Source organism: Staurois parvus, unplaced genomic scaffold (assembly GCF_062004578.1).
Source record: "Staurois parvus isolate SC_StPar_1 unplaced genomic scaffold, SC_StPar_1.0 ptg000704l, whole genome shotgun sequence".
Taxonomy (NCBI): Eukaryota; Metazoa; Chordata; class Amphibia; order Anura; family Ranidae; genus Staurois; species Staurois parvus.
The window spans coordinates 7,168,114-7,195,204 of NW_028318500.1; the positions used below are offsets into that span (position 1 = coordinate 7,168,114).

Consider the following 27,091-nt stretch of genomic DNA (forward strand, 5'->3'; position numbering starts at 1 on the left):
CCACTTATTATAAAGTTTATTATTACAGAAAAATACAAGATCTTATAAACAGCCCATTGTCTATGGGTAAACAAAGACAAAACATTACACGATTGCAAATGCTGTACAGTCTGCTTAGTTGTACCATTCAGTTGAACTAACTTTTCAGTCAGTATGTCAACAGTTAAAAATCAATAGTTCCAAAATTATAATTAAAAGAAAAAAAAAAAATCTACACATTTACACCCTATAAATGAAATCCAGTAGATCCCAGGATAAGCAGCAGATTTTCCTGCATCTACCAAAGTCCCTTTACCAACATTTTTTTTTTTTTTTTAAGAATGTCAACACGTCAGTTTTCATTAGTGAAAACATGGCACATTACAAAGTACACTTGCACGTGGAGGATATGTTTCCAGACGTAAACCTGTCCTCTGTGGACCGTAAATGGAAAGCAAAAGTTTACTTTAAAAATGTACTTGGCAGGCTGCTTTTTAATGTTAGCAGCAAAAACAAACTAGGCAGCATATTATTATAATACAGTTTTAACTTGTATGACCACTATTTGAATTATTTATTTTGCTACAAAGTAACTTACCAAAAACTCGGGTATGTACTGATCTTAACGTGACTCTGTCACTAAGTGTGTGTAGGGGGATGGGACGGGGAGTTTATTTCCTCCTGCAACCCCAAAATCACCACAGGGCCCAAACATGACCTGATGTACTCAGAAGTGACAGCAGCAGTGCACACAGCTCTTGAAGACCATGAGGATTTAACATGCTGCTTGCCAAAAAAAGGCAAGCATAAGGGCAGCTTCACACTACTCTCCTGCACTTTGGCTGAAGAACGGCTAACCCACGGCTGCGCTTTCCCATAGACTTCAATTATGTCCTGCTGTTTCAGTAAGCTTTCAGATACACAAGTCTATGGGAAAGCACAACACACACAAAACCCGTAGGTTACCTGTGCTTAAGCCAAAGTGCAGCAGGGCAGTGTGAAGCCACCCTAAAGCTTCTCTTTGTGCAGCCTGGCTTGCTTTCACACCCTCCCCCTATGACAGGGTCACTTTAAGCAATCCCAACAAATCTTTGGAAGTGGAAGACATTTAAGTGATCTGGCCTTAACCCATTCTCCAGTCTACGGTTGGACACCACAGCTGGCATTTGAGTAGCAAAGTTATTGCTTGTAACTTTAATGGAAGTTAAAAGGAGGTTAATTTAAAGCTTTATGACGACTTTAGGTTAAATTCTTAAAGCTAAAACTCCAGGATAAAGTGTTTTTTTTTAATAAAAAAAAAAAAAAAAAAGTGACAATTATTTTCAACTCTGAAAAGATTTCCGAGTCAGATACATTTTTAATGATCATTATCCTTGTTTAAAGCTTGATGAATTAAACCATATTACGCTAAGATGATATATTACCACTGGAAGATGACTTTTTTTGGAAAAAATAGGCACACTTTATCCAACAGTAGGTAACAAATGGTAACAATAAGCCATTGTGACACAAAGTACAACCTTAATAACAAAACTAATTGTTACAAAAATAGTATACAGAAACTCTATTAGAAATTGTTAAAAGAACCTGCTGTTAATTCAGACTGAGTGTAACTTCACCTTACCTTGCTCCATACATTCCTGTCATTCTATGCCCCACCAGGGGCGGACTGATCATTTGGAAACTCGGGCACTGCCCAAGGGCCCGGGGTCAGTAGGGGGCCCCATGAGATGCCCCTGGTACCTTTTCATAGGCTTTTTTGAGTTTGGGCAAGGACACAGGGGCCCCATGATCCCCTATTGCCCGGGGGCCCCATGAGTTGTCAGTCCGCCTCTGTGCCCCACTGTATCTGAACATCTCTACTATCATATAGGGGGGGGTCAATTTACCTCATGATGGAGTTTCAGAAATGTGTGCATTTCAATTTAGCACAACTTACAAAATATTTTCCAATAAAACAATATTTTCCACTATAAATAGTGGAAACTGCTGTGATTTCCTTGCACACATAGTTTTGACCCCTTTTACATTCTATGGAAGTGAATAATAGGACCATACAAGCATCATCTTGCAGAACAGGTCAAATTACAGATCATATTGCAAAGAGACCTGTAACATGCCTAACTACATAGATCAAATCTAAATGAAATCTCTCAAAAATATTATACATCACTGTATGTTCAAGGGATACTATACTTTACAGCTCATGTGTTCCCAAGCCATCTCCGCATTTTCAGTGCACCTCTTTTAGGTCCCTTGGACACGGGCATCATAAGTTACTAATATTTACTCAGGAACTTGACGCCCATGTGCAAGGGGCCAAAAACTGTGTGTAAAGACCCGAGTAATGTCAAGTACAGGCGAGTAAAGGTGTGTAAGTGTACGGATGAGTATAGACGAGTAAAAATTCTTCTTCCTTGCCAGTATGTCTCAGACAACAAAGCATCTCATTTCAGATCTGTAAAAGACTCTGTAAATCTGTAAAAGAGCATTTTTTACTCGTGTGCAACAGGCCTTACTGTTATTTCAAACTGTTAAGGTTTTATTTACCATGGCTGATCAGGCATAAAATATTTCAGTAGGTGTCAAACCCCATGTGACATCAGAACAACTACCTGCCACAGTTTGAAGGTTTAAAAAAAAAAATTGCAGGAAGCCAAAAGCAGATTGGTGGAGAATAGGATCTGATTATTTTAGTGAAACTCCCTTGTAAAGGCAATTTGCATTATTAAAAGTAAGGCCTCATTATGCACATGGGCGGTCTGGCCTGTACAACTGAAAAACAAAACATGTTTTTGGGTGCCCAGTGACTGTATGCTGTTCTGAGGGGTAGTTGTGTAGAGGGCCTTATGCCCCCAACCCACACTTGCAGCCCGGTACATAACTATCACTCAGATCAGTGTCCAGGCACTGTTTTTCAGCCTCTCATAGATTTTAACAGGCTGATGACGGGGCTGTACACTGCACATTGCCGCTACCCAAAAATGCCTGGTTTTCACACTGTACGGGCCAAACAGCCTGTGTGCATGAGGCCAAACAATGTATTTTTATAAGGGACAAGGGACATTTTATGTATTTTTGGGGTTAACTCAATACCATACAGTAAACATATAGCAATTGGTGCTGTGCAATGTCTATGGAAAGGACAAAAGTTAAATTATATTGCACAGAACATGTCAAGTTACCATTTATGCCAAGTATAGCTGGATGCTTTCATGATATAAAATATAATTTACTGTAACAGCAAATCAGCAATTCTAGCTTTCTTCAAAGCTCCGAAGGCTGTTTAACTGCTATAGCAGGACCAAAAGATCAGTGTATATTACAAAAAAATAAATATTTTTTCCTTTGTACAAAGTCTTCATATGTAATTACAGCGTTTTTATAAAAAGACGCTGCTTCTTGATCTGTCGAGTAAAGGACTGGCCACCACAAAGAGATGCAACAACCCTCAGCTCCTGTCAGGGAACGTCAGTTTTCAGTCTGAGGAAACTGATCCTCATTGTCCTCCATTGTAGGCATAGTCTGCTTTATTATGCATGATAAGCTTGTTGTCCACAAAGTAAAAGCTATCAGATCTTGTTTCATATGGGTTATCAATCATCATCCGGACTGTAGAAACAAAAAAATGTATACATACAAAATATTAAGAGGTACAAGATATAAAAAAGTAGTTATATTGTACAAACATAACCATATAGAGCACAGTATTAAATAAAGAGATTTGCAGACTAGCCATTCTAGAGAGCTTTCTGTTCATAGGGGAAACTATTCAAACACTCTCAAAGTGCAAGTAAACCTAATTTGGTCTCTTTTAATTTGTTAAACATCCAATTGAGTTTTGTTATATCTGTTCAATGAGTGCAATACCTGTTGATTTTACACAATACTTGTTCTTTACTGCTCCTCCTCTCTAAAAGTTAAGAATGTTGTCAGCTTAAAAACTTGCTGACCTCGCTATAGCCAAAATGACAGCTACAGCGTGATCGTCCAGTTCTGGGAGAGCGGCATATCACATCCTCCCCGAACCGTGCCCCTGACGCTCTCTGTGATTGCTGTATCCTATGGACACAGCTGATCACATGTCACGGTAAAGGGCTAATCACAGCGGCCCTTTACCACGTGATCAATCACAGCTGATCACGATGTGGACACACTTGCCTGTTATTGGCAGTACTTTCCTCGTTGTCCCAGCATGAGGAAAGTACTGCCGATAACCAGCAAATGTGAAAGGAGACATCTACACTGATAATCAGGGCACAGATTATCAGTGCAGCCCCAACAGTGCTGCCAATTAATGCCAATCAGGGTCCATCAGCGCTGCCAATCAGGACCACCTATCAGTGCCCTTCAGTACTGGCTATAACTGCCCTTCAGTGCCGAATATGAGTGCAGCCTTATCAGTGCCTCCTCATCAATGCTTGTCAGTGCAGCCTCATCAACGCACATCAGTGAAAGAGAAAAATTACCTGTTTGCAAATTTGTATAATAGAAACGAAGAAAAACTTTTTTCCCCCCAAATTTTCAGTCTTTTTTAATTTGTTTAGCAAAAAATAAAAGCACCCAGTAGTGATTAAATACCACCAAAATAAGCTCTATTTGTGTGAAAAAGATAAAACTTTTTTATGGGTACAGTGCTGAATGCTGAAAATTGGCCTGGGCAGGAAGGGGGTAAAAGTGCAAGGTAGGCAGCTGGTTAGGGGCTTGTTCACACCATGGCACAGTAGTAACACGCCACATTACATGTGTTGGTGTGGTGCCATTTATCTGTACACCTAACATGAGTTGCCACTGCCAAAAAATGAAGTATTGGCAGTAGTGGCATGATGTTATCACAATCCAAACAGCAGGTGCTGATGGTAAATGAACCCTAAATCAAGCTGGTCATAAACCCAGACAAATTATGCATATGATGACAATATGCAAAAAGGAGGTTTTGCCTTCAGAGAAAACCACAAGTAAAAAAAAAAAAAAAAAACACATGCAGATTCAATGATATTAAGACAGCTGTGGTTGAAAGCAAATGTTGACATTTCCTGTAAAAGACTTATCATTCTGACATTTGGTTTTGCACTGAAATTAACTTCTGCTCAAGCATTTTTCCTCTTATGTTTAAAGGTTATGTCCATCCTTTAAAAAAATAAATAAATAAATAAAAAAAAAAATCAAATTTTTGCAGGTAAAGAAAACGTGCATTTATTTATTTTTTCACTAGGAGCCTGGAAAGCATTACACCCACCATCAGCAGATTGCAGGGGCCATGCAGGACTCCTGCAGATTTGTCAGGGTATCTGTCTGCTCATACCTTATAGGGGCAAGAAGATACACACTGACAGGAAGAGACAATGAACGAAGACAATGAGATGCAAAGGATGTCGGGACATTTATTTTCCCATTCACGAAACTCTGAAGGAATGATGCGGCTGGACGGGCGGAGCCCCACACGGCCACGTATTTTAACAAATAGTGACAGCTAGTGAGGGAAGAAGATCGCCTGCTAACTGTCACTAGATGCTCAGAGGAAGAAACTGCAGGAGTGGGAACAATTTACATGTTCCCAAAGGTGAACTTTTCCCTTCATTTGAATCTACCAGGTTGTACGGGTTGTACTTTTATGTTATACAAACCCTTTATTATTAAAAAATGTAAATATGGACAGCCATACTTGACAATTAAATATATTTGCTCTGTATTTTGATTATTACACACTACATCTATGCAATACATGCACATTTCCTCATGTTTTTCCTCTTTAAAAAGATGCAAGTACAGCAAAATACCAGAATCCAGATGTCAACCATACCCAGTTTTTCACTAGAGATGAGGGGGGATGTTCTGTAGTCCATCAGTGCAGAACTCAGGGCTGACAACAATTTTTGGGATTTCAGTGTAGCACAGGCAAGTTGCAACTTCAAACAGATTACAGGAAAGCTCTATATGTGCTTTTTGTACGTGCAGCCTTTTTAAAGGTTGTAAAGCATGGGGAAAGTACATATATTGCAAAAGTTCCATATATATTTTTTAAATTTTGCCCAGATATACACTTCCTTCAGTGAATCCAAACTGAACAAATTAAAAACCAAGTCACTTATCCTTCAACCTAGCAACTGTGCAGCACAGTGGCTAAATGGTTAGCACTTCCGCTTGGCAGTACTAGGGTCGTTGGTTCAAATCCCAACCATGGCACCACCTGCCTGGAGTTTGCATGTTCTCCCTGTGCTTTCGTGGGTTTCCTCCGGGTACTCCGGTTTCCTCCCACACTCCAAAGACATACTGGTAGGTTAATTGGCTCCTGTCTAAATTGTGCCTAGTATGTGTATGTATGAATGAATGCAAGTTAGGGACCTTAGATTCTACGAGGGCTAGGGACTGATGTGAATGTACAATAAATATGTAAATTGATGGCGCTATATAAGTACCTATAATAAATAAATAAAATAAATAAATGCATGCTTGAGGGAGAAATAATGGTGCCAAACAAATGACCCATGAGCTCCAAGCACCTAGGCAGCTCTCAGAATGTATCCTGCTGTGCCCCAGACCTGTATGAAGCACAACAGGCTGCACTCAGATTGACAATAGCTCTGGTGGGACTTAGCTCAGTTAGCACTAGCTGTTTGTGGCACTAAGCCCAGGAGCGGAACTATCAGCTCCTGGGTTTCTGCTTCAGCTACAAAGAACTCCGCAGGATCACACTGTAAACACAATGCTGAACAATCCATCAGCATTTGGTTTACAAAGGAAGAGATCAGGTTTGTGAGGGGTGCCCAATTCTGGTTGTCACTGTGGCAGAAGCTCTAGATGTGGGCGAGCTGTGATTTGATCTGTGCAGCATTTGGGGAATCTGAGCACTGGGAGGCAGTGTGCAGCTGTACTTCTTGCCTCTGAAACTCTTCTCTCTCACTGGCTGGAACAGTGCTATGCAGCAACACCTATTCCTTTATTGTGATATGTGCTCTGCTTGATGGTGGCTCCTGACTGACAATAGTATTATCCAATCAGAAGCAATCATCATGCAGATCTCAACCCACAATGGAAGAAGAGTTATTATTGAATTCCACTGACTCCGGGTTGTGAGAGAGAGGACTTCATACCAGAAAGATTAAAAATTCAAAGACAAAGAATGCTTATCCCTGCCCAACAGGCAATGTGGTCCCTACATCCCACAAGTAACATGCATTACTATGTTAAGCACACTGGAACACATGACAGTGTGTTGCATTGCCATAATGAAGTACAGTGCCCTTTGAAATTTTCCACATTTTGTCATGTTACAACTGAAAACGTAAATGTATTTTATCGGGATTTTATGTGATAGACCAACACAAAGTGGCACATAATTGTGAAGTGGAAGGAAAATGATAAATGGTTTTCCAAATTTTTTTACAAATAAAAGTTATGAAAAGTGTTCTACTCTGTAGAACCTGTAATAGCTCAAGCTCTGTCAGATTGGATGCAGAGCGTCTGTGAACAGCAATTTTCAAGTCATATATCCCTGAAGGCACGCAAAATGGCATTGAGAGAGGTGCATTACCAGAGGTCGTGCTGCCATTCCTTATTGGTCTGGTGGCCCCCTGTGTAAGTTCTGTACAGCGGCATTTATAGTCACACATTTTATACCGTTTTTCTATTGAGATGTACTCATCTTTTTATATTAAAATCATTACACTATGAGGAACATTTTTGTCTAAATCGGTGAATCCTTGCTGGTGTAAGTGCAATTGATCTCTGGAAGCTGGAGAGATGTATTGATGCCCCATTCCTGGCTGCAGAGAGGATTTCATTTGCAACCTTGGAAAAGTGAGAGAGCTACTATGTACGTTTCTGGTTGTAACATGACAAATTGTGGAAAATTTCAAGGGTTTTTTTTTTTTTTTTTTTTTTTTTTATAAAAACACAGCACAAGGCACAGTATGTTCACTGTGGTGCTTTGCAGTATGGGTCTGACTGCTACTGTTACAAATCATTTGGATATCATTCAAAATTAATAGCACCACAACATCCATAGCAGGGGCTGAACATCTATATTCACCATTTTGAGCATCACTGGTTTAGACGCAGATATACACAACATACTGGCAACATTTAGTTTTCCCCACATATATATTACTTACTTATATCCTCTGACAGTTGTGGGAATTCGTACATGTGTTCACAGGTATTGCAGCTGTTTGGAATGCAAAATCCAAAGTCAAAGTCAAAAGTTTTAAGGATCCGATCACGGAAGAAGTGTCTCTCAATCATTCGGAAACTATTCACGGGCTTATCACCCACTGTGAACTCTACCCTAAAAACAATTTAAAATAAAAAAAATATTAAATGAAATAAAAGGGTTAAGTCATATCCCATGTTCTTCCACAATTCTATTTTTTTCTAGAAATTTTCTTATAAATGTCAATCTTTAATGTCAATATAGACTGGTAGTACAAACTACTCACAAGGCCATTGATTGCATCATTCTTTCTCAAGAATATGTATTCCAGTTAGTGCTGGGCTTTAAATAGAAGGGTTCGTCGGTTTCTCACTCTTAATCAGTTACTTAAAACCCAGCACATAATTTAGTAAAAAAATGGCACTCCTACTATAATAAAAGTTTTACATAAATTACCTGTAATTTATGTATGGTTGTAAAGGCTCAAGGATTTTTACCTTCATGCATTCCATGCATGAAGGGAAAAAAAAAAAAAAACCCATTCTGTGTGCAGCAGTGCCCCCAGTCCCCTCAATACTTACCTGAGCCCCATCACGATCCAGCGATGTAAACAACAACTTCGGCTGTCGTGTGTGTGTGTGTGTGTGTACGTATGTGTACATGGAGCAGCAGCTCGGGAACATGCCTGCTCAGGTGCCCCCATGGCAAGCTGTTTGATATGGAGGCACCCGACAGAGAGGAACCAGGTGCGCTGGTGAGGGACCTGAGAAGAGGAGGATCCAGGCTGCTCTGTGCAAAACCACTGCATAGAGCAAGTACGTATAACATGTTTGTTATTTTACAAAAAAAAAAAAAAAATTAACCTTTAAAATCGCTTTAATAAAGATTTCTAAGTGATAATTCTTAAGTTCAGGAACCGGTTAGTAACAGCATTCATACCGTACTGGTCTGACCTAAACATAATAAATTGTAGTAAAGAACAAAAAACAGAGCGCACCAACCTTGTGCATTTTATATATCTAATGGTTGTACTCCTTTTTTACATTTATTTTTACTAAATTCAGGATTAAGGGTTGTCCATACTCTAAATATCCCCAATATCTGCTTCATATCTGTCTCATAATTTGTTTTAATTTATTCCTCTTTTGTATAAAATTATGTGCAGCGCAAATTAACAAATTAAAATAAAGTATATGTGAGAAATGTCCCCAATATTAAGAACATAAATCAGTGACAGTCTCTACGATGAACATAGCGTGATATACAGCTTCAATCCAGTGGTGGTGCTCCCAGTGGTAAGTTAAGAATTACGTTCTCACCAGAAGCGTAATTTAATTACGCAGTATGTAAATCAACAGGGATCCACTTCACAGGTATTCTCCGCCTCTGAAGTGCGTGCACACGAAACGAGTTAGTAGGAGCCTAGGACGTTGTGACGTCACGCCGCCGGTTCCACGTGGAGGCCCAGCGGCCATCTTAGTTCCTGGATGGTCAGTCGTCTTTGCATACCCGACGCTGCTGTAATTGTTTTACTTGCTTATATTGAATCCTTTTGCTACTGAATAAATGTTGACAATAATTACTACACTATGGGCACACTCCTTGGTCTCCCTTGAGGAGCTATATTATTTATAGAGCCCTGCTGTGATTCAGTTACCAGTCCACCAGACCCAGAGAGGGAAGCACCTGTAAGCAGGCATCTCTACCCACCTATCCCTTAAAGGGACCTTTGGCCAGCTGGATCTACCTACATCCACTGAGGGCTCATACCCATATCATCTTGAAGGAGAACCTACCCCGAGTTCCAGTCCGGACCTATACCTGTGAAGTGGATCCCTGTTGATTTACATACTGCGTAATTAAATTACGCTTCTGGTGAGTGCGTAATTCTTACCTTACCACTGGGAGCACCACCACTGGATTGAAGCTGTATATCACGCTATGTTCATCACAGAGACTGTCACTGATTTATGTTCTTAATATTGGGAGACATTTCTCACATATACTTTATTTTAACTTGTTGATTAGCGCTGCACATAATTTTATACATTTATGACAAGGTTTTGTTTGGTTTCCTTGAGTGTTCAGCTGCTTACCTTAAAGAGCGCTCACTTTTATTGCTATTTTATTCTATTCCTCTTTTGCGTTGGACCTAGAAGGGCACTGATGACTTTTACGGAGCGTTCGATCCAATCGTTCATACATCAATATACACATATCACTGATTCAACTTAATAATATCATGATTAATCTGGTAGTATTACAGATCAATCTCAACCATTATCATTTTATGACCTTTTTTCTCTTTGTAATTTGCTTATTATAGATTCACAGGGTCAATGTTGTGCCCCTCTCCCCTTTCAGGGTTTTCTTTATTTACATCTCTATTTTGATGTCCCCTCTTCTTTTGAAAATTTAACAGAGACATGATCTCGGTGGTCTCCAGCCCCATAAATGTCAGCTCGTTCTGAATAATATGAGACTGTGCGCAGCTACAGCTTTCCCTCTCCTCTTGGATCCACCTAGGAGCGGTACTGAACGGCATTCAGAGCGCAGTGCGCAGGCGCGGTACTTGGCCATTTCCCCTGCGATGTTTACTTCACCATAATGGCGGCTGGAATGCATCGTGCATGGCCGATAGTTGCCGGCAATTCCACAGCCACCTGAACAAGCTCGGTAGTTCAAGTTCCTTCTTCCACTGCCATTTTGCAAATCTGACATACTGATTAGCACATACCACTAGAACGGCTCCTAAAAAAGTGGACTAATTTAAAATAAAGTGAATAGAGAAAAGTCATTGCGGAGACCATCCTAAGACCATTTTACCAGAACATATACCACTATACAAGAGATTCTGCGATTTTATTCAAATTTTCAAAAAGGTAATGCTGTATTTTGGTCATTTATCTACTTAATTTCTTATGATCCACTTTTAATTGTGATGATAATCTTTGACTGGGCACTACTGTTCCATTTATGTCTCTGGGTGTACGTACACTTTTTTATATTGAATAATGGTTATGTTTTCACTAATCAATGAATCTACTAGCTACTGTTCAAGTATACAAACAGAATGTCATCTTCTTTATAGCATGTTTTTATCTGTATGCACATATCTACAGTGAATTTCTTTATATACGTGTTTATTGCGACACGCTGGCCCCACCTCCTATGGGCAGTGTGTTCCGCCCATGTGGGAAGGCTCACACATAGATGTGGACTATTTATTGAGGTGGGTTCTCTCAGTCTAGTTGGCTCTGATAAAGAAGGGACCCCCCCCTTGAAACACGTCAGCTTCATCCTGAGAGTCTCCCCTCCTGATGGGATTCACACGTGTCTCCTTACCCTGGGACTCCGTTTTGGGTTTTGTTTTATTGCTACTCTTGTGAGTATATTTCCTATATCAATAAATCTACTAATTGCTTATGGAGGTAATGCACAAGGTTGGTGCGCTGTTTTTTGTTCTTTACTACAGTTTATATCAAGTTTCCCCAGCTTCGTACAACCTTTGATCGGTCCTGGAGGAACTTCTATATATCATACTTTACATTGGTCCATCGGTCCTCTACTGATCTGGGTCCCCCAGCACAGGAGGTGTTGTATCTCGGTCTACTGATCTAAACATGATACACATTCTGGTTAGTTGCAACAGATTACTCACTGTACTGCAACTATGGAGGAGCAGTGGTATCACCCTAGGTCAGTGATGGCGAACCTTTTTGAGCCCGAGTGCCCAAACTGCAACCCAAAACCAACTTATTTCTTTCAAAGTGCCAACACTGCAATGAAACCTGAATATCGAGCTTTTGGTTTAGAAAAAACAACTCGTACACTAGTGCAAACTAATTAACAGTACAGGGATGACCAGAGACTGCGGACACAGTACAGGGATGACCAGAGACTGCGGACACAGTACAGGGATGACCAGAGACTGCGGACACAGTACAGGGATGACCAGAGACTGCGGACACAGTACAGGGATGACCAGAGACTGCGGACACAGTACAGGGATGACCAGAGACTGCGGACACAGTACAGGGATGACCAGAGACTGCGGACACAGTACAGGGATGACCAGAGACTGCGGACACAGTACAGGGATGACCAGAGACTGCGGACACAGTACAGGGATGCCCAGAGACTGCGGACACAGTACAGGGATGCCCAGAGACTGCGGACACAGTACAGGGATGCCCAGAGACTGCGGACACATTACAGGGATGCCCAGAGACTGCGGACACAGTACAGGGATGCCCAGAGACTGCGGACACAGTACAGGGATGCCCAGAGACTGCGGACACAGTACAGGGATGCCCAGAGACTGCGGACACAGTACAGGGATGACCAGAGACTGCGGACAGCACAGGGATGACCAGAGACTGCGGACAGCACAGGGATGACCAGAGACTGCGGACAGCACAGGGATGACCAGAGACTGCGGACAGCACAGGGATGACCAGAGACTGCGGACAGCACAGGGATGACCAGAGACTGCGGACAGCACAGGGATGACCAGAGACTGCGGACAGCACAGGGATGACCAGAGACTGCGGACAGCACAGGGATGACCAGAGACTGCGGACAGCACAGGGATGACCAGAGACTGCGGACAGCACAGGGATGACCAGAGACTGCGGACAGCACAGGGATGACCAGAGACTGCGGACAGCACAGGGATGACCAGAGACTGCGGACAGCACAGGGATGACCAGAGACTGCGGACAGCACAGGGATGACCAGAGACTGCGGACAGCACAGGGATGACTGCTGACCTTTGGGGAGGGAGGGGGAGCGGGTACCTGAATTTGACAGGTACCCGCTCTTACTTCCGCAGAGTTTTTTTTTTTATCTTACCTGTTCCTTTATCCAGCCGCGCATTGTCTTCCCGGCTTCTGTAGTGTGGGCGCTCGTCGGACAGCCGGATGCCCAGTGCGCATGCGCGAGAAGCGCTGCGCTTTGTGATTGGTCCGGCGGCTTCTGGGATCTGTCATGTGTCCCAGGTACCGCCTTACCATTCACAAAGAGCACTGCTTCTTGTGCATGCGCACTGGGGACCCGGCTGTCACGCACACTACAGCCGGGAAGACAGCGCGCCGCTGGATTCTCCTGGCGTGCCCACAGATAAGGCTCGGCGTGCCGGCTGTGGCACGCGTGCCACGGGTTCGCCATCACTGCCCTAGGTCAAAAAGTGTTAGGACTAAAGAACACCTCCGCATTTCTGTAAGATAGGGGGGTAATATTCTGTTGTTTACAGAGAGAACATTGTTTGAGATTTTAGTTTAACACTTTCAAATCACTACAAGTCATAAAAGCTCACCTCATTTTTGGCAGGACCAACAAATATTTCTTCATTTATCAAGCAGATAAGATCAAAATTATTGCAGTGATATATATTTAACAAATCAAAATGGAGCAAATAAGAGAAGATAGTTGTTAGGGTTTACTTTACACTTTAAGAATCACCACTATATATTAAGTTTATTTTATTTTTTTTAAATACTACCCTCATCACATAATTAATATCAACTAAATGATAAGAAATACCTCACTATGTGATGCAGGTTATACAGTAAGTGATGAGCTGAACCAGTAATGCGCATGAGAAAGCTGATAAAAGAGAAATCTTTGAGCAATGGCTTAAGGAAGCAAAAACATTGACGAGTGAAGGTTTTAGGACCTGTCCACACCAGCAGCTGCTTTATGACACAGTCGATGGTGTATTCTGTGAAGTAGACAGTGCTGAACCACTGATTACAATGCATTTTTAACTTTAATAAAATGTCGAAATTATATTTCATTCATTAGCTTTTATACTCAGCAAAAGAAAGAAAGGAGAGTATCTTATGGTAGGATTTTAACATAATGCTAAATAATGCACACCAATATACCACAGCTCACCAGTTTAACCTCTTGACGCCGACGTCACACAAATATGCGGCCTCACGGAACTGGGCTTTTTTTCCGTGGGGCCGCATATTTGCGTACTTGTCTTTGTGCTGGGAGCGCGCCGCTCCCAGCACAAAGACCGCCGTGCCACAGAGCCCTGGGTCCCGTTCTAACGATCAGGACCCGGGACTCCCAATTCCAGGTCACATGATCGCTGTGATAGCCTCTGATTGGCTAATCACAGTGATCAGTCACTGTACAGCCCGGCCCCCTTGCTTTTTTTTCCCTCTCTCTATGAATGGAGAAAAGAGATACATTGTATCTCCCTAACTCCTGGCATAGAGAGAAAAAAAAAAAAAAAAGAAGAAAAAGATAAATATTAAAATATAAAAGAAAAAAATAAATAAAAATACCTAGATCTAGTTCAGTGCCAGGGTTAGTGTTTGGGTCAAAGGTCAGGATTTATAAATAAAAAAAAAAAAAAAAAAAAGGGACAAAAAACAAAATGCGCACTATTGTTTCTGGGCTGTACTACGGGTACAAACAACAAATAACATACACATATATGGTATCGCTGTGATTGTCAAGAGCTGAAGAATTTATTTTGGGTTGTTCTTTGGTGGTAGGTTATGGCAGTAACAAGAAACACACAGCTAAATAAATAAATAAAAAAATTTTTACTATTTTGGGCCAGTTTTCCTTTGATAATAACAAAAAATCAGGAGCTATCCATTACCATTTACCACCAAATGAAAGCCCAATTTGTCCTGAAAAACGCAGTATAATTCACCTGGATGTACAAAGTAGTTGTGGTGATATGTACAGATTTACTAACATGTCAACGTTGCAGAATAGTGCTTAGACATTTAGATTTGTTTTACCCTTAGGTGTGAAGGGGTTAAACTAAAAGTGATATTAAACCAAAAATGTATTATATTGTAGCTTACCAATGTGGTGGCTGTATTTGTTTTCTTTTCTTAAGTCTTTTTTCCCCTGTGTTCTGGTCAGTAACACACCTCCTGTATTAGAGGACCCCTACTCTAGATGAATGAGCACAGGGAACGTTTGGACAGCAGCACTGTCATGGAAGTGTTAGATGTATTAGCAGATTTAAATACACTAACAAACTGAAGCCAAACTCCAGGTAAGACTTTATAAGCAGTTACAACAGTTTTTTTTTTCCTTTTGGGATAAAGGTTTTACATGAATAAATAAAAGCTGATCATTGTAAGCTCCCCTGCCAGTGTTAAATAGTTTGTCTTATCTCTGTAACTGATATATTATGCTGGAGAGCATGTTCTTCTGAAAAACAACAGGCTTACTAGCTGGATCACCAGGTGAATATAGAAGAAAGTCTTAAAAAAAAAAAAAGAAAATTAATGCATCCATCACATCTAAGCTGAAATAAATTAAAATATTTGCTTTTGGATATACCACTTAAATCTAGCACAAATGCTTCCATCTGTGCTAGACATACTCCAGCCTAAGCAATAAATCTATAGGCCCATTCCACTGGGAGGACGAATGCTTATGGTAAACGTAGAGCTACCTCACAAAGTTTAGGCACCACTTTTAATTTCCTCTTATGTGTCTTCTGCATGGCCCACGTTATTCAATATACATAAGAAACACTGCCATTATTAACAGCTATTCAATTTCATTATCTCTTAGCCAGTGCTACCTGTTATTTGCTGAGCATTCTGCACAGGCGTCACTAACCAGCAGATCATACAATACAGTGATACCTGCAGTGAATCTATTTCAAGTACTTACGTGGCACCAACCTTGCGAAGCCTTAGAAATGCTGGTGTGAATTGATAACGTACAAATCGTCCAGCACTGCTATCTAGCTGCCCAGAATCTGGTTCTTCCTCATCAGGTTCTGTTGAAAAAAAAAAAAAATAGAAAACAGTGCTAGACATTGGACTGACTAAGGATCGCTGTACATCATTGACCTTTCTGCTATGTTATTAAATGCCTATGTGTATTCATAGCAGGGGCGGACTGACAACTCATGGGGCCCCCGGGCAATAGGGGATCATGGGGCCCCTGTGTCCTTGTCCAAACTCACAAAAGCCTATGAAAAAGGTACCAGGGGCATATCATGGGGCCCCCTACTGACCTTGGGCCCTCGGGCAGTGCCCAAGTTTCCAAATGGTCAGTCCGCCCCCGATTCGTAGGGATGGTAACGTACATGACCAGGATTAGGGCATTATATTCGTATGTTTGAAGTACACGTCAAATGCAAATTTCCAGATGCCCATTTACTTTAATGGTATAGTGTGTTTTATCTGCTTCAAGTGTCCTTAGACACAGCAGGACCTATTGAAATGCATTTGCATTGCAGGTTAAATCTAGCATTTACAGCAATCTGTGATTAACCACATGCATTTGAGCAGTGCGGACTTCAACATTAGTGACATGAACATGAGCACCATACAAGCCCATCTGTGCACGTAGCAGCACAGAATTGCTCTTAGCATTTTTATTTCTGGGAAAAAATGAATTGCAATCAACGAAAGACGTGTGTCGTGAATAATTCCTTTGAAGTTTGTTGTCAAAAATATAAAAATTTAAAACGGAAAATTTGGATTTTTTTTTTATTTTATAAAACTGACCAATGTGGTATCTAAACGTCTGTTGGAAAAGATGAGGCCAGAAAGGCAAAGGACATCACTGGAGAAGCAGCTTCAAAGGGGTTTTAGAACGCAAAAACTTTTATAATTAAAATAAAAAAGATGTTAAATTGCACAGCGTGCTTGTATTTAAATGATGTGAGATGACTGAGGACAAACTGACCACACTAGCACAGTTTGGCTGCCGTGCTTAGCGTGGTCAGTTTATTATCAGGAGGAGATGCACAGGTAGGATCAACCAGGTAATTAAGAACATCAGCCGCGATTATATTAGGATTATGAACAAGCCCATAGAAATACATTAAAGAGCCAGTGCAATGATTTTTTTATTTTTAGGTGTACAAACACTAAGTATACAGGGCTGTGTTCTGCCTGTACGAGATGCACAGGTGTACAGTACATCTGCAGGCAGGCAGTCCAATTCATATCAATTGTGAAGCACCTGCAGCATGGACACAGCCCCTGATATCTGTTTGGATGCAGGTGCATTCCCCCAAACAACGACAGACTGTGTACGTTAGGGGACATGCACCAGCACGGATGTCAAATTGGGAGCAGCAGCTGTGTCCATGCAGCACCGTTGCATGCCTAATGATGTGAATAGGACTGCCTGCCCATGGATGCACAGCAGGCAAAACACAGCCCTTGCATGGATGTACACTTAGAGCCAGTTCACATCTGTGGGGTACGTTTTTAGCATACCGCGTTGTTCATTTGTTTTTAAGTACACTACTACCTAGTGCAGGCCATAGATGGGTCGAAAATCGGCCGATTTTTCGGCCGAAAATAAAATCGGCCGATTTTTGGATCGTTAGTGGGCGATTTGGTCGGCCGATTTTCGGTATTTTGGCCGGTTTTTTTTTGGTAAAGTTGGAAAAAAATCGGCCGATTTTGCCAATCGGCCGATTTTCGCGGCAATTAGTGGGCGAATCGGCCGATTTTTTACCGATAAAAAAACTGCGCATGAGCAGTGACCTGCAAGAGGAAGACAAAAAGAAGAAAAAGAAGAAGAGGAAGAGGATGAAGAAGAGGATGAAGAAGAAGAAGAGGATGAAGAAGAAGAGGATGAGGATGAAGAAGAAGAAGAAGAGGATGAGGATGAAGAAGAAGAAGAAGAGGATGAGGATGAAGAAGAAGAAGAAGAGGATGAAGAAGAAGAAGAGGATGAGGATGATGATGAAGAAGAGGATGAGGATGAAGAAGAGGATGAGGATGAAGAAGAGGATGAGGATGAAGAAGAAGAAGAAGAAGAAGGAGGAGGAGGAGGAGGAGGATGAAGAAGAAGAGGATGATGATGAAGAAGAAGAAGAGGATGAGGAGGAAGAAGATGAGGATGAGGATGAAGAAGAAGAGGAAGAAGAAGAGGATGAAGAAGAAGAGGACGAGGATGAGGATGAAGAAGAAGAGGATGATGAAGAAGAAGAGGATGATGATGATGAAGAAGAAGAGGGTGAGGATGAAGAAGAGGATGAGGATGAAAAAGAAGAAGAAGAGGATGAGGATGAAGAAGAAGAGGATGAGGATGAAGAAGATGAGGATGAGGATGAAGAAGATGAGGATGAGGATGAAGAAGAGGATGAGGATGAAGAAGAAGAAGAGGATGAGGATGAAGAAGAAGAAGAGGATGAGGATGAAGAAGAAGTAGGATGAAAATAAGAAGAATTCGAGTCCAGCAAAAAGTATCTCTGCAGAGAGCTCTGCTATTTCTGACAGTTCTTTGACATTTACAGCGGTTGAAACATTGTATCTATTTGTTTCCGAATAAAAACATCTGTATCCTAAATGGAAATAAATAGATACAATGTTTCAACCGCTGTAAATGTCAAGGAACTGTCAGAAATAGCAGAGCTCTCTTCAGGGACACTTTTTGCTGGCTGTAGAAGGGATGAAAATCGGCCGATTTTTTTTACCATTGATGGCAACGTCGGCCGCTTGAACGACCGAATTTTCGTTTTTTAAAAGAAAAATCTGCCGTTTTTCTGCCCATCTATGGCCTGCATAAGAGAACGCGTGTTTTGAGGACTGTACAGCATGCAGGACCTCGGTGTTTTCATCAAACTGCACGTTCTAAGAGTTCATTGGTAGCGCAATGTACCACAAACACACAGCACAGCGAATTGGCCCTTAACCACTTGATGTTTGCATGCAACCATGGGGGGACAGGGGCGTTTTACATTTTTATTTATTTTTACACTGTCACTTTGAAGAAAAGAAAAAAAAAACTTTTTTTGCTCAATTTTATTGCTGTCAAAATGAATGTAAACATCCCATGTGACAGGTACTGTGTATACAGAGATGTGGGGTCAATAGGACCCCAAATCCCTCCTCTGCCCTTAAAGTGGTTCTAAAGGTTCAAGGGTTTTTACCGTCATATATTCTACGCATGAAGGTAAAAAAACCTTCTGTGTGCAGAGGCCCCCTCCAATCCTTACCTGAGCTCCTCCGATCCAGCGACATTCTCGACAGCCTCTGCTGTCTGGGGACTCTTCCTCCTCAGTGGAAAAGACAGCAGCAGGATTCCATTGGGCGCAGGGCTGAGCTGCAGCTCTGTGTCTTACGGACGCATAGAGCAGTGGCTCGGGGACAAGCAAGCAGCAGTGCCCCCAAGGCAAGCAACTTGCCCTGGGGGTGCTGTTCAAGTGGGAGGAGTCAAGAGCGCAGGCAGGGACCCAAAAAGAAGAAGATTGGGGCTGCTCTGTGCATAACCACTGCACAGAGCAGGTAAGTATAGACATGTTTGTTATTTTAAAAGAATAAAAAAAAACAAAAAAAACAAAGCTTTAGTGTCACTTTAAAAGCATTTAATCACACCAAGATCAGTAAGGTTAAATGCTTTTCTTTTTTAAAAATGGCGCTGTTTATATCTGAGTAAACCCGGAAGCGATGTAAGGTCATTGCTTCCGGGTTACTATATCATAGAGCCAAACAAAGCTGATCTGGTCTTAGTTCAGCTCTGTGATCAGCCACCGCCTGGTTGATTGGGAATCCTGACAGGACAAGAGATCCCAGTAAAGCCGTGGAAGGTGGCGGAATGGGGGATGGTGTAACCTCCCCTGCTGCTGCTTGTAATAGCAATCGAGCGGCTGGTTAGCCGCTACAATTGCTATTACAAGATCGCCAACCGTCTGCTCTAAAAACTGGTATTGGGATGCCTGCAGCAGCAGGCATCATCCCAGTAGAACTACTCAAACTAAAATAGAGGGAGCGAATCTCCATAAAAGCAGCACAGACATCAATAAAAACATGACAGGGGGTTTAATCAATTTCTACTCTAAAACGAAAAAAGTTTTGTCTTTAGTTACACTGGAGCTCCAGCGACATCACTGGAGCTCAAGTGTAACTAAAAGAAAAACTTTTTTTTTTTAGTTTTAGATACAGTAGAAAGGTATTAGACCCCCTGTCGTGTTTTTATTGACGTCTGAGCCTCTTTTAGGGAGATTCATCTTCTCGATTTGTCCTGTTTACCATTATCACTTAAAAGTGAAAGAAAATCACAAATTTTGGTTTCTCCCCACATAAGTAATGGAGAGGACACCAGTTCTGGTGACCTGGGGGGCCCCAGTGGATTTCCTTAAGGTGTTACCAAACTCACAATAGTAAAATCAATCTGCATATGCAGTAAAACATGCTTGTAATACTCTGTGGAACCTAAGAGGTTAATCCTCTGCATTGTGTAAAAAGGCTGTCTGATCCTGATTTCTCTGATCCTCCCCTTCTTCCAGTGCCCCCCTCTTATCTCCTGATAAGTCATATCCTGTGCAGTCACTCTGCACATGCCCAGTTTGGTGTGTATTGCTAGAGAAGCTTTTTTTCTTGGGAGAGTGCATGTGATCAGCACAGAGCCAATCAGCACTGTCTAGGCAGAGGTCAGGGGTTCTGCATCCTCCTAGAGCAGAAAAAACTCCTCCTACAAGTTCTAACCAGTGCTCTGTAGGACACTGATAGAAGTCACAAGACTGCTCTAACTGCAAAATGTATATAGCGGTTTATATTTACTAAAATAATTGCATTTCCATGTTCTGTGTACTGTGGGAGACCAGATAGAGTGAAAGCAGGGTCCTAGGTTTAGTAACACTTTAACCACTTGCCGTCCACAGGATTTACCCCCCTTCCTGACCAGGCCTTTTTTTGCGATACGGCGCTGCGTTACTTTGACTTGAAAATTGCTCGAACATACAACGCTGTACATAAATGAAATTTATGTCCATTTTTCCCCACAAATAGAGCTTTGCTTTGTGGTATTACACTTCTGCGGTTTTTATTTTTTGCGCTGTAAACAAAAAAAGGCTGACAATTTTGAAAAAAAACAAACAATATTTTTGACTTTTTGCTATAAAACATACCCAGTAAAAAAAAATATGTTAAAAATAAAATGTTGGTCAAAATGTATTCTACTACATGTGTCTGCTTGAAAAAAAATCCCAATACGTGTAAATTAATTGATTTATTTGAAATTTTTTTTTTTTTTTTTTTTTTTTATTTACTAGTAATGGTGGTAATCAGCAACTTTTAGCGGGACTGCGGCACACATTCTGACACTGGGAGGAACTAACAGCCACTGACATCCCCAGTGACACTAATACAGTGATCAGTGCTAATAAAAAGCACTGAAACTGTACTAATGACACTGGGCAGGAAGGGGTTAACATCTGGGGCAATCAAAGGGATAGCTGTGTATTGTGTGTTTTTTACTAGGGAAACATGCTGCTTTGTACTGCTCTCAGGGTGGATAAAAAAAAAAAAAAAAAAATCAATGATTTTTTTATTTTTATTGAAATTGGATTTCTTTATTTTTATCAAATTTACAAAATGCTTTTGGAGTAATAATCTACCTAAAGATAGTTTTCTATTTAAGATACATTAATAATTGAGTTTATTCAGCATGAAAAGGAGCTTAGTTATGTAGCATGAGGCTGTATATTCTGTAATATTTACATTTTTGGTAAGCTCATTCAATGAATGAATGAAGCTCTGCAAGCTCAGATAACATGCACTGCATTGATGCATTCACACAATTTGACAGTAACCATGAGAAAAAAAAACATGACATAAAAAAAGTTGAGTAGTTCTCAAACTATGTGTTATTAACCTAAAAATCGGTTCTGATGTCACTGTTTTACTAACCTAACAGCTTATTATTCTAAAAAGGAAACCTTCAGTTGATTTGCAAAAATTAAAAATTCTAACTACCAGTAAGAATGAGTTGGATTCCTTACATTTAAAGAGCACCTGTCATTTTACATCCATCATAGCAGCGCCTGTTAGCGGGCATCCACTCACCTGCTGCCGACATGTCCCTCACCTTGTTGTGCCACTGCCGCATCACCATTAAAGTGAATGGGACTGTCGGTGAGTCAACAGCGGGTCAGAAGAGGAACCACTGCGGGACAGAGATGACAGTTGCTCTTTAAAAATTATGAAATTATTAAATCTAGCCTTTTCACTAGTGATTTATACTGCTACAGGGCGGCAAGGGTGCTCAAAATTATATATATATATATATATATATATATATATATATATATATACACACACACACACACATACATACATACATACATACATGCACACACAATTTTGCATTTCCAGGTAGGGGGTGTGCATGCCCTACCTGCTCCGCCATTCATGGCCGCGGCTGTCTATCACCGGGTCCCAGCTGGTGATTACTCGCCTGCGCCCGGTGATTTCCGAGGATCTCCTACGGAGAGGAAAACTGTTTTGTTTCCTAACAGTCTTCCTCCGTCAGCTCGGGCACACTGCTTTGGATGGCTGTGCACAGTGTGATTACAGTGAAGCACACTGACACAGCCCCCTAGTAAAACACTCCCAGCACACAGATAACCATCTGATTGACCCTCATGTTAACCCCTTCCTACTCAGTGCCATTAGTACAGTGTCAGTGCTTTTTTTTTTGGTGTCACTAGGGATGTCAGTGACACCAAGTCAGTTCCCCCCCAGTGTCAAAATGTCTGCCGCAGTCCCGCAATAAGTCACTGATTGCCACCATTACTAGTAAAAGAAATATATATATATATATATATTTTTTTTTAAAATCCCAGTATAACTTTCACGTAAACCAATTAAATTACATGTATTGGGATTTTTTCTTTTACTAGACATGTTTAACTAGTTGCCGACCGCAGATAGCCGAATGGCGGCTACACTGCAGCCGGCCAGTTCTGGGAGGGCGTCATATGACGTCCTCCCAGAATGCTCTCTCCTGCGCGTCCCCCGGAGGCACGCACCCGGCGATCTCCATGTTCACTTTGTCCTACGGACACAGCTGATCACGTGATGTGGTAAAAGGCCAATCACAGGGGCTTTTTACCACATGATCAGCCGTGTCCAATGACATGCTGATCACAGGGAAATGCAATTGCCGGTTCTCGGCTGCACTTTCCTCACGCTGTCAGAACGTGGGGAAAGTACTGCCGAGAACCGGCAGTTGTCAGAGCAGGGGTCGGCACCGATCATCAGGGCCCTGATGATCAGTGCCCAGCAGTGCCACCCACCAGTGCCACCCACCTGTGCCCATCAGTGTCACCCACCTGTGCCGCCTATCAGTACCCATCATCAGTGCCGCCTATCAGTGCCGCCTATCAGTGCCGCCTATCAGTGCCGCCTCATTAGTGCCGCCTCATTAGTGCCGCCTCATCAGTGCACATCAGTGAAGGAGAAAAATTACCTGTTTTGCAAAATTTTATAATAGAAACAAAGAAACTTTTTTTTCCAATTTTTTGTTTATAGCGCAAAAAGTAAAACACCCAGTGGCAATTCAATATCACCAAAAGAAAGCTCTATTTGTGAGAAACAATTTTTAAAAATTTCATATGGGTACAGTGTTGTATGACTGCGCAATTGTTATTCAAAGTGCAACAGCGCTGAAAGCTGAAAATTGGCCTGGTAAGGAAGGGGGTATAAGTGCCCGGTAGGCAAGCGGTTAACAGCAAAAAGTAAAAAAAATTGTTTTTTTTTCTCAAAATTGTCAGTCCTTTTTTTGTCATAGTGCAAAAAATAAAAAACGCACAGGCGATCAAATACCACTGAAAGAAAGTTCAATTTCTGTGAAAACATAAAAGGACATAAATTTAATTTGGGTGCAGCGCTGCATGACTGCGCAATTGTCAATTAAAGTAACGCTGCATTGTAACGCAAAAAATGGCCTGGTCAGGTAGGGGGCCAAATCCTCTGGAGGGCAAGTGGTTAAAGTTCCAAATCCTGGTAGAGGTGACTTTGGAGGACGCCTGAGCTCATCTCTATGTTCACACCTAAGCATTTTGCAGAAATGTACAGCAGTCCATTTAACATGATTTCCTATGGGACAGACTCACAGCTTTTCATTTTCACCCGGCGCAGGACTAATCGTCAGTTAAAGTAACACAGCACCGTAACGCACAAAATGGCCTGGTCAGAAAAGGGGGGTATATCCTGAGGAGGGCAAGTGGTTAAATCCATTTGATTTAAATCAAATCCACCCTGCTGTGCAGAGTGCCTGTTCATGCTGACAGGGGAGAGATCTGCATTGTTTACATACAGACCTCTCCCCTGTCAGCTCCACTGATGATCACCAAGTCAGGGCTGAGAATCGGCAGCCAGGACCCGGTGATTAACATGCCGAAGAGCCAAAAGCAGTGCAGGTAGGGAGCAGGCCCGCCCCCAACCCGGAAATGCAAAACATGTATAAATACACACACATGTGATTTTGCGCATCCCTGTAGCAGTACTTCTCCTATAGGGAAGCAGTTAATTTGCAGGGATTTCCTCTCACGTTTGGCTATGGGACAGGAAGTGAAGGGAAATCTCCACAATAGGACACAGATGGCAATAAAAATAAAACAAATCTGACAGAGCTTCTAACTGCCCCTTGCTCTATCCAAAACTAAAAAAACAAACAAAAAAAAAAGCTTTGCCTCTAGATCTTCTGTACCCTGGCCCAACAAAGGAGCCCATTGTACAGGTACCTGAGCAAGGCTTGGAGATCTCGAAGAGCACAGTGCCAGTCTCCAGGTCCCGGATCTTGAAGCGGGTGAAGTCAATGCCGAATACATTATCCTCAGGTCTGCACAGATAATCTGATGACACAAAGAAAGGTCAGTGACAGAGCCTGGGCCAGGCCGGTGACAGGTCTACTGGCAGCAACTCACTCTCTGTGACCCGGCTCAGGCCTAGGACATGCTCCGGTCTCAGCTCCTTCAGGCCTACCAACTCCTGCTCGGTGACCGCGACCACTCCCCGGAGCTCCCCGTCGCCGTCCTCCCTCCCGTGCACGCGCCGAGCCTTCAGCCGGTTGATCACCCCGCCCCCTGCCTTCTTACGCTCTTCTTTCGCTGCTTCTCGGTTCGACCCGCTCATTTCTCCAACAAGATGGCGGCTGCCACCTCCGCTAATACCGTAACTATGGAGAGTGGGAGGAGGCTCGCCGCTGCCTAGTAACATAATGAGCGTAGAGTAGGCAGAGCGGGGCGTGTCTAGTCAAGGCATTTGGCCAATCAGAGTACAGAGCTAGCTTCCACACGGGAGCAGCCACTCACAAGCGATTTAGAAGCGTTTCTGTGCGTTTTTCTTTCGGCCAGTAGACAGCAGGAGCATGTTTAACGTCATATTGCCTCGTCTTTGCAGCTGCTTCCTGGGGTTGTGGTGCCTTGTGCTCTCTGAGCTTGGAAGCCATGTATGCCATGGCATGTTTCTTGGCAGTTGTTGCAGAAATAGAATAAATGAGAGGAGAAAGATGATGATGGTGAGGTTCATCCAGTGATTGGTATCAGGGCCTCATGCACACTGGACATTTTTACAGCTGCTGTTTTTGACTTTTGATGTTTTTTTCTACAGCCAGTAAACCCCCCAGCATGTTATCCTATGTGCGCATTCACACAGACTGTAATCAGCGTTTTTTGGCTGGAAAAAACCCCAGGACTAATGAGTTTCTAGAGCTGTAAAAACGCTCTAACGCTGAAAAACGCAGAACAACGTGGCAAAACACAGCAAGCTGGCGTTTATCAACAATTTTGTGACCAAAAAAATGTTTTTTTTGGTCAAAAAAAGTTAAAAACTCTTAAAAAACAACATGGAAAATTACGTTAATTGCGTCAAAACGCCTCAATTCTAATGCAAAAACGCTAAAAAAAAGCTGAAAAACTCAAGTTTGTAACGTGACTTTACACAGCTAACGGTACCAGCGTTATCAAAACGTCCCGTGTACATGAGGGCTCAAAATGCTCTAATGCTGAAAAACGCAGCAAATTGCGGTAAATCACAGCTCACCGCCACTTTTGGCACTTTTTTTTTACCCCGCCCAATTTTTTTTTGTTTAAAAAAAAAAAGCAAGTGCAAAAACACGGTAAAATGTTGAAAAGAGGCGTTTCTGGACAATTTTTTTTTACCCCCCAAAAAAGTTTTGGGGTCAAATGCTAAAAAACCCCTAAAAACAAACACGCCACTAATTGCAGCAAAATGCCGCTAAATTCGAATGCAAGAATGCTAAAAAAAAAAGCTGAAAAAGTTTTTAACGTGACTTTACACAGCTAACGTTACCAGCGTTATCAAAACGTCCTGTGTACATGAGGGCTCAAAACGCTCTAATGCTGAAAAACGTAGTAAATCACAGGCCACCGGCATTTTTGAACTTTTTTGAACCCCCCAAAAATTTGTTTTTCATAAAAAAAATACAAATGCAAAAAAAGCAGTAAAACGCCACAAGCCAGTGTTTTTGGTCTTTTTTTAACTGAAAAATTTTTTTCATGGTCAAAAAAATGCTAAAACACTACAAAATGTAGGAAAACACTACTAATTGCGGCAAACGCAGCTAAATGCTAATGCAAAAATGCTACAAAACGCTGAAAAACACGTTTTTAACGTGACTTTACACAGCTAACGTAACGTTCTCAAAACATCCCGTGTACATGAGGGCTCAAAACGCTCTAATGCTGAAAAACGTAGTAAATCACAGCTCACCGGCATTTTTGAACTTTTTTTGAACCCCCCAAAAATTTGTTTTTCATAAAAAAATACAAATGCAAAAAAAGCAGTAAAACGCCACAAGCCAGCGTTTTTGGTCTTTTTTTAACTGAAAAATTTTTTTCATGGTCAAAAAAATGCTAAAACACTACAAAATGTAGGAAAACACTACTAATTGCGGCAAAACGCAGCTAAATGCTAATGCTAAAATGCTACAAAACGCTGAAAAACACGTTTTTAACGTGACTTTACACAGCTAACGTAACGTTCTCAAAACATCCCGTGTACATGAGGGCTCAAAACGCTCTAATGCTGAAAAACGCAGTAAATCACACCTCACCGGCATTTTTGAACTTTTTTTGACCCCCCAAAAATTTGTTTTTCATAAAAAAAATACAAATGCAAAAAAAGCGGTAAAACGCCTCAAGCCAGCGTTTTTGGTCTTTTTTGACTGAAACATTTTTTTCATGGTCAAAAAACCGCT

The 27,091-nt window shown here is 41.6% G+C and overlaps 1 protein-coding gene across 1 annotated transcript; it reads right to left on the reverse strand.

Annotated features, from left to right (window-relative positions):
* Positions 1 to 25,050, reverse strand: UNC119B (unc-119 lipid binding chaperone B). Its single transcript, XM_089653284.1, has 5 exons — positions 24,798 to 25,050; positions 24,615 to 24,725; positions 15,791 to 15,899; positions 8,094 to 8,266; positions 1 to 3,591 (listed from the first exon to the last, which is right to left on the reverse strand). The coding sequence occupies exons 1-5, from the start codon at positions 25,003 to 25,005 to the stop codon at positions 3,479 to 3,481; spliced, it is 714 nt and encodes a 237-aa protein (XP_089509410.1). The 5' UTR covers positions 25,006 to 25,050; the 3' UTR covers positions 1 to 3,478.
* Positions 25,051 to 27,091: the final 2,041 nt, after the last annotated feature.

Coding starts and splice junctions, on each gene's coding strand:
- UNC119B (XM_089653284.1), bottom strand. CDS start 25,005: ATGAGCGGGTCGAACCGAGAAGCAGCGAAAGAAGAGCGTAAGAAGGCA. Junction 24,726..24,797: donor CCTGAGCCGGGTCACAGAGA/GTGAGTTGCTGC, acceptor TTGTGTCATCAG/ATTATCTGTGCAGACCTGAG. Junction 8,267..15,790: donor CTTCGCAAGGTTGGTGCCAC/GTAAGTACTTGA, acceptor AATTGTTTTTAG/GGTAGAGTTCACAGTGGGTG.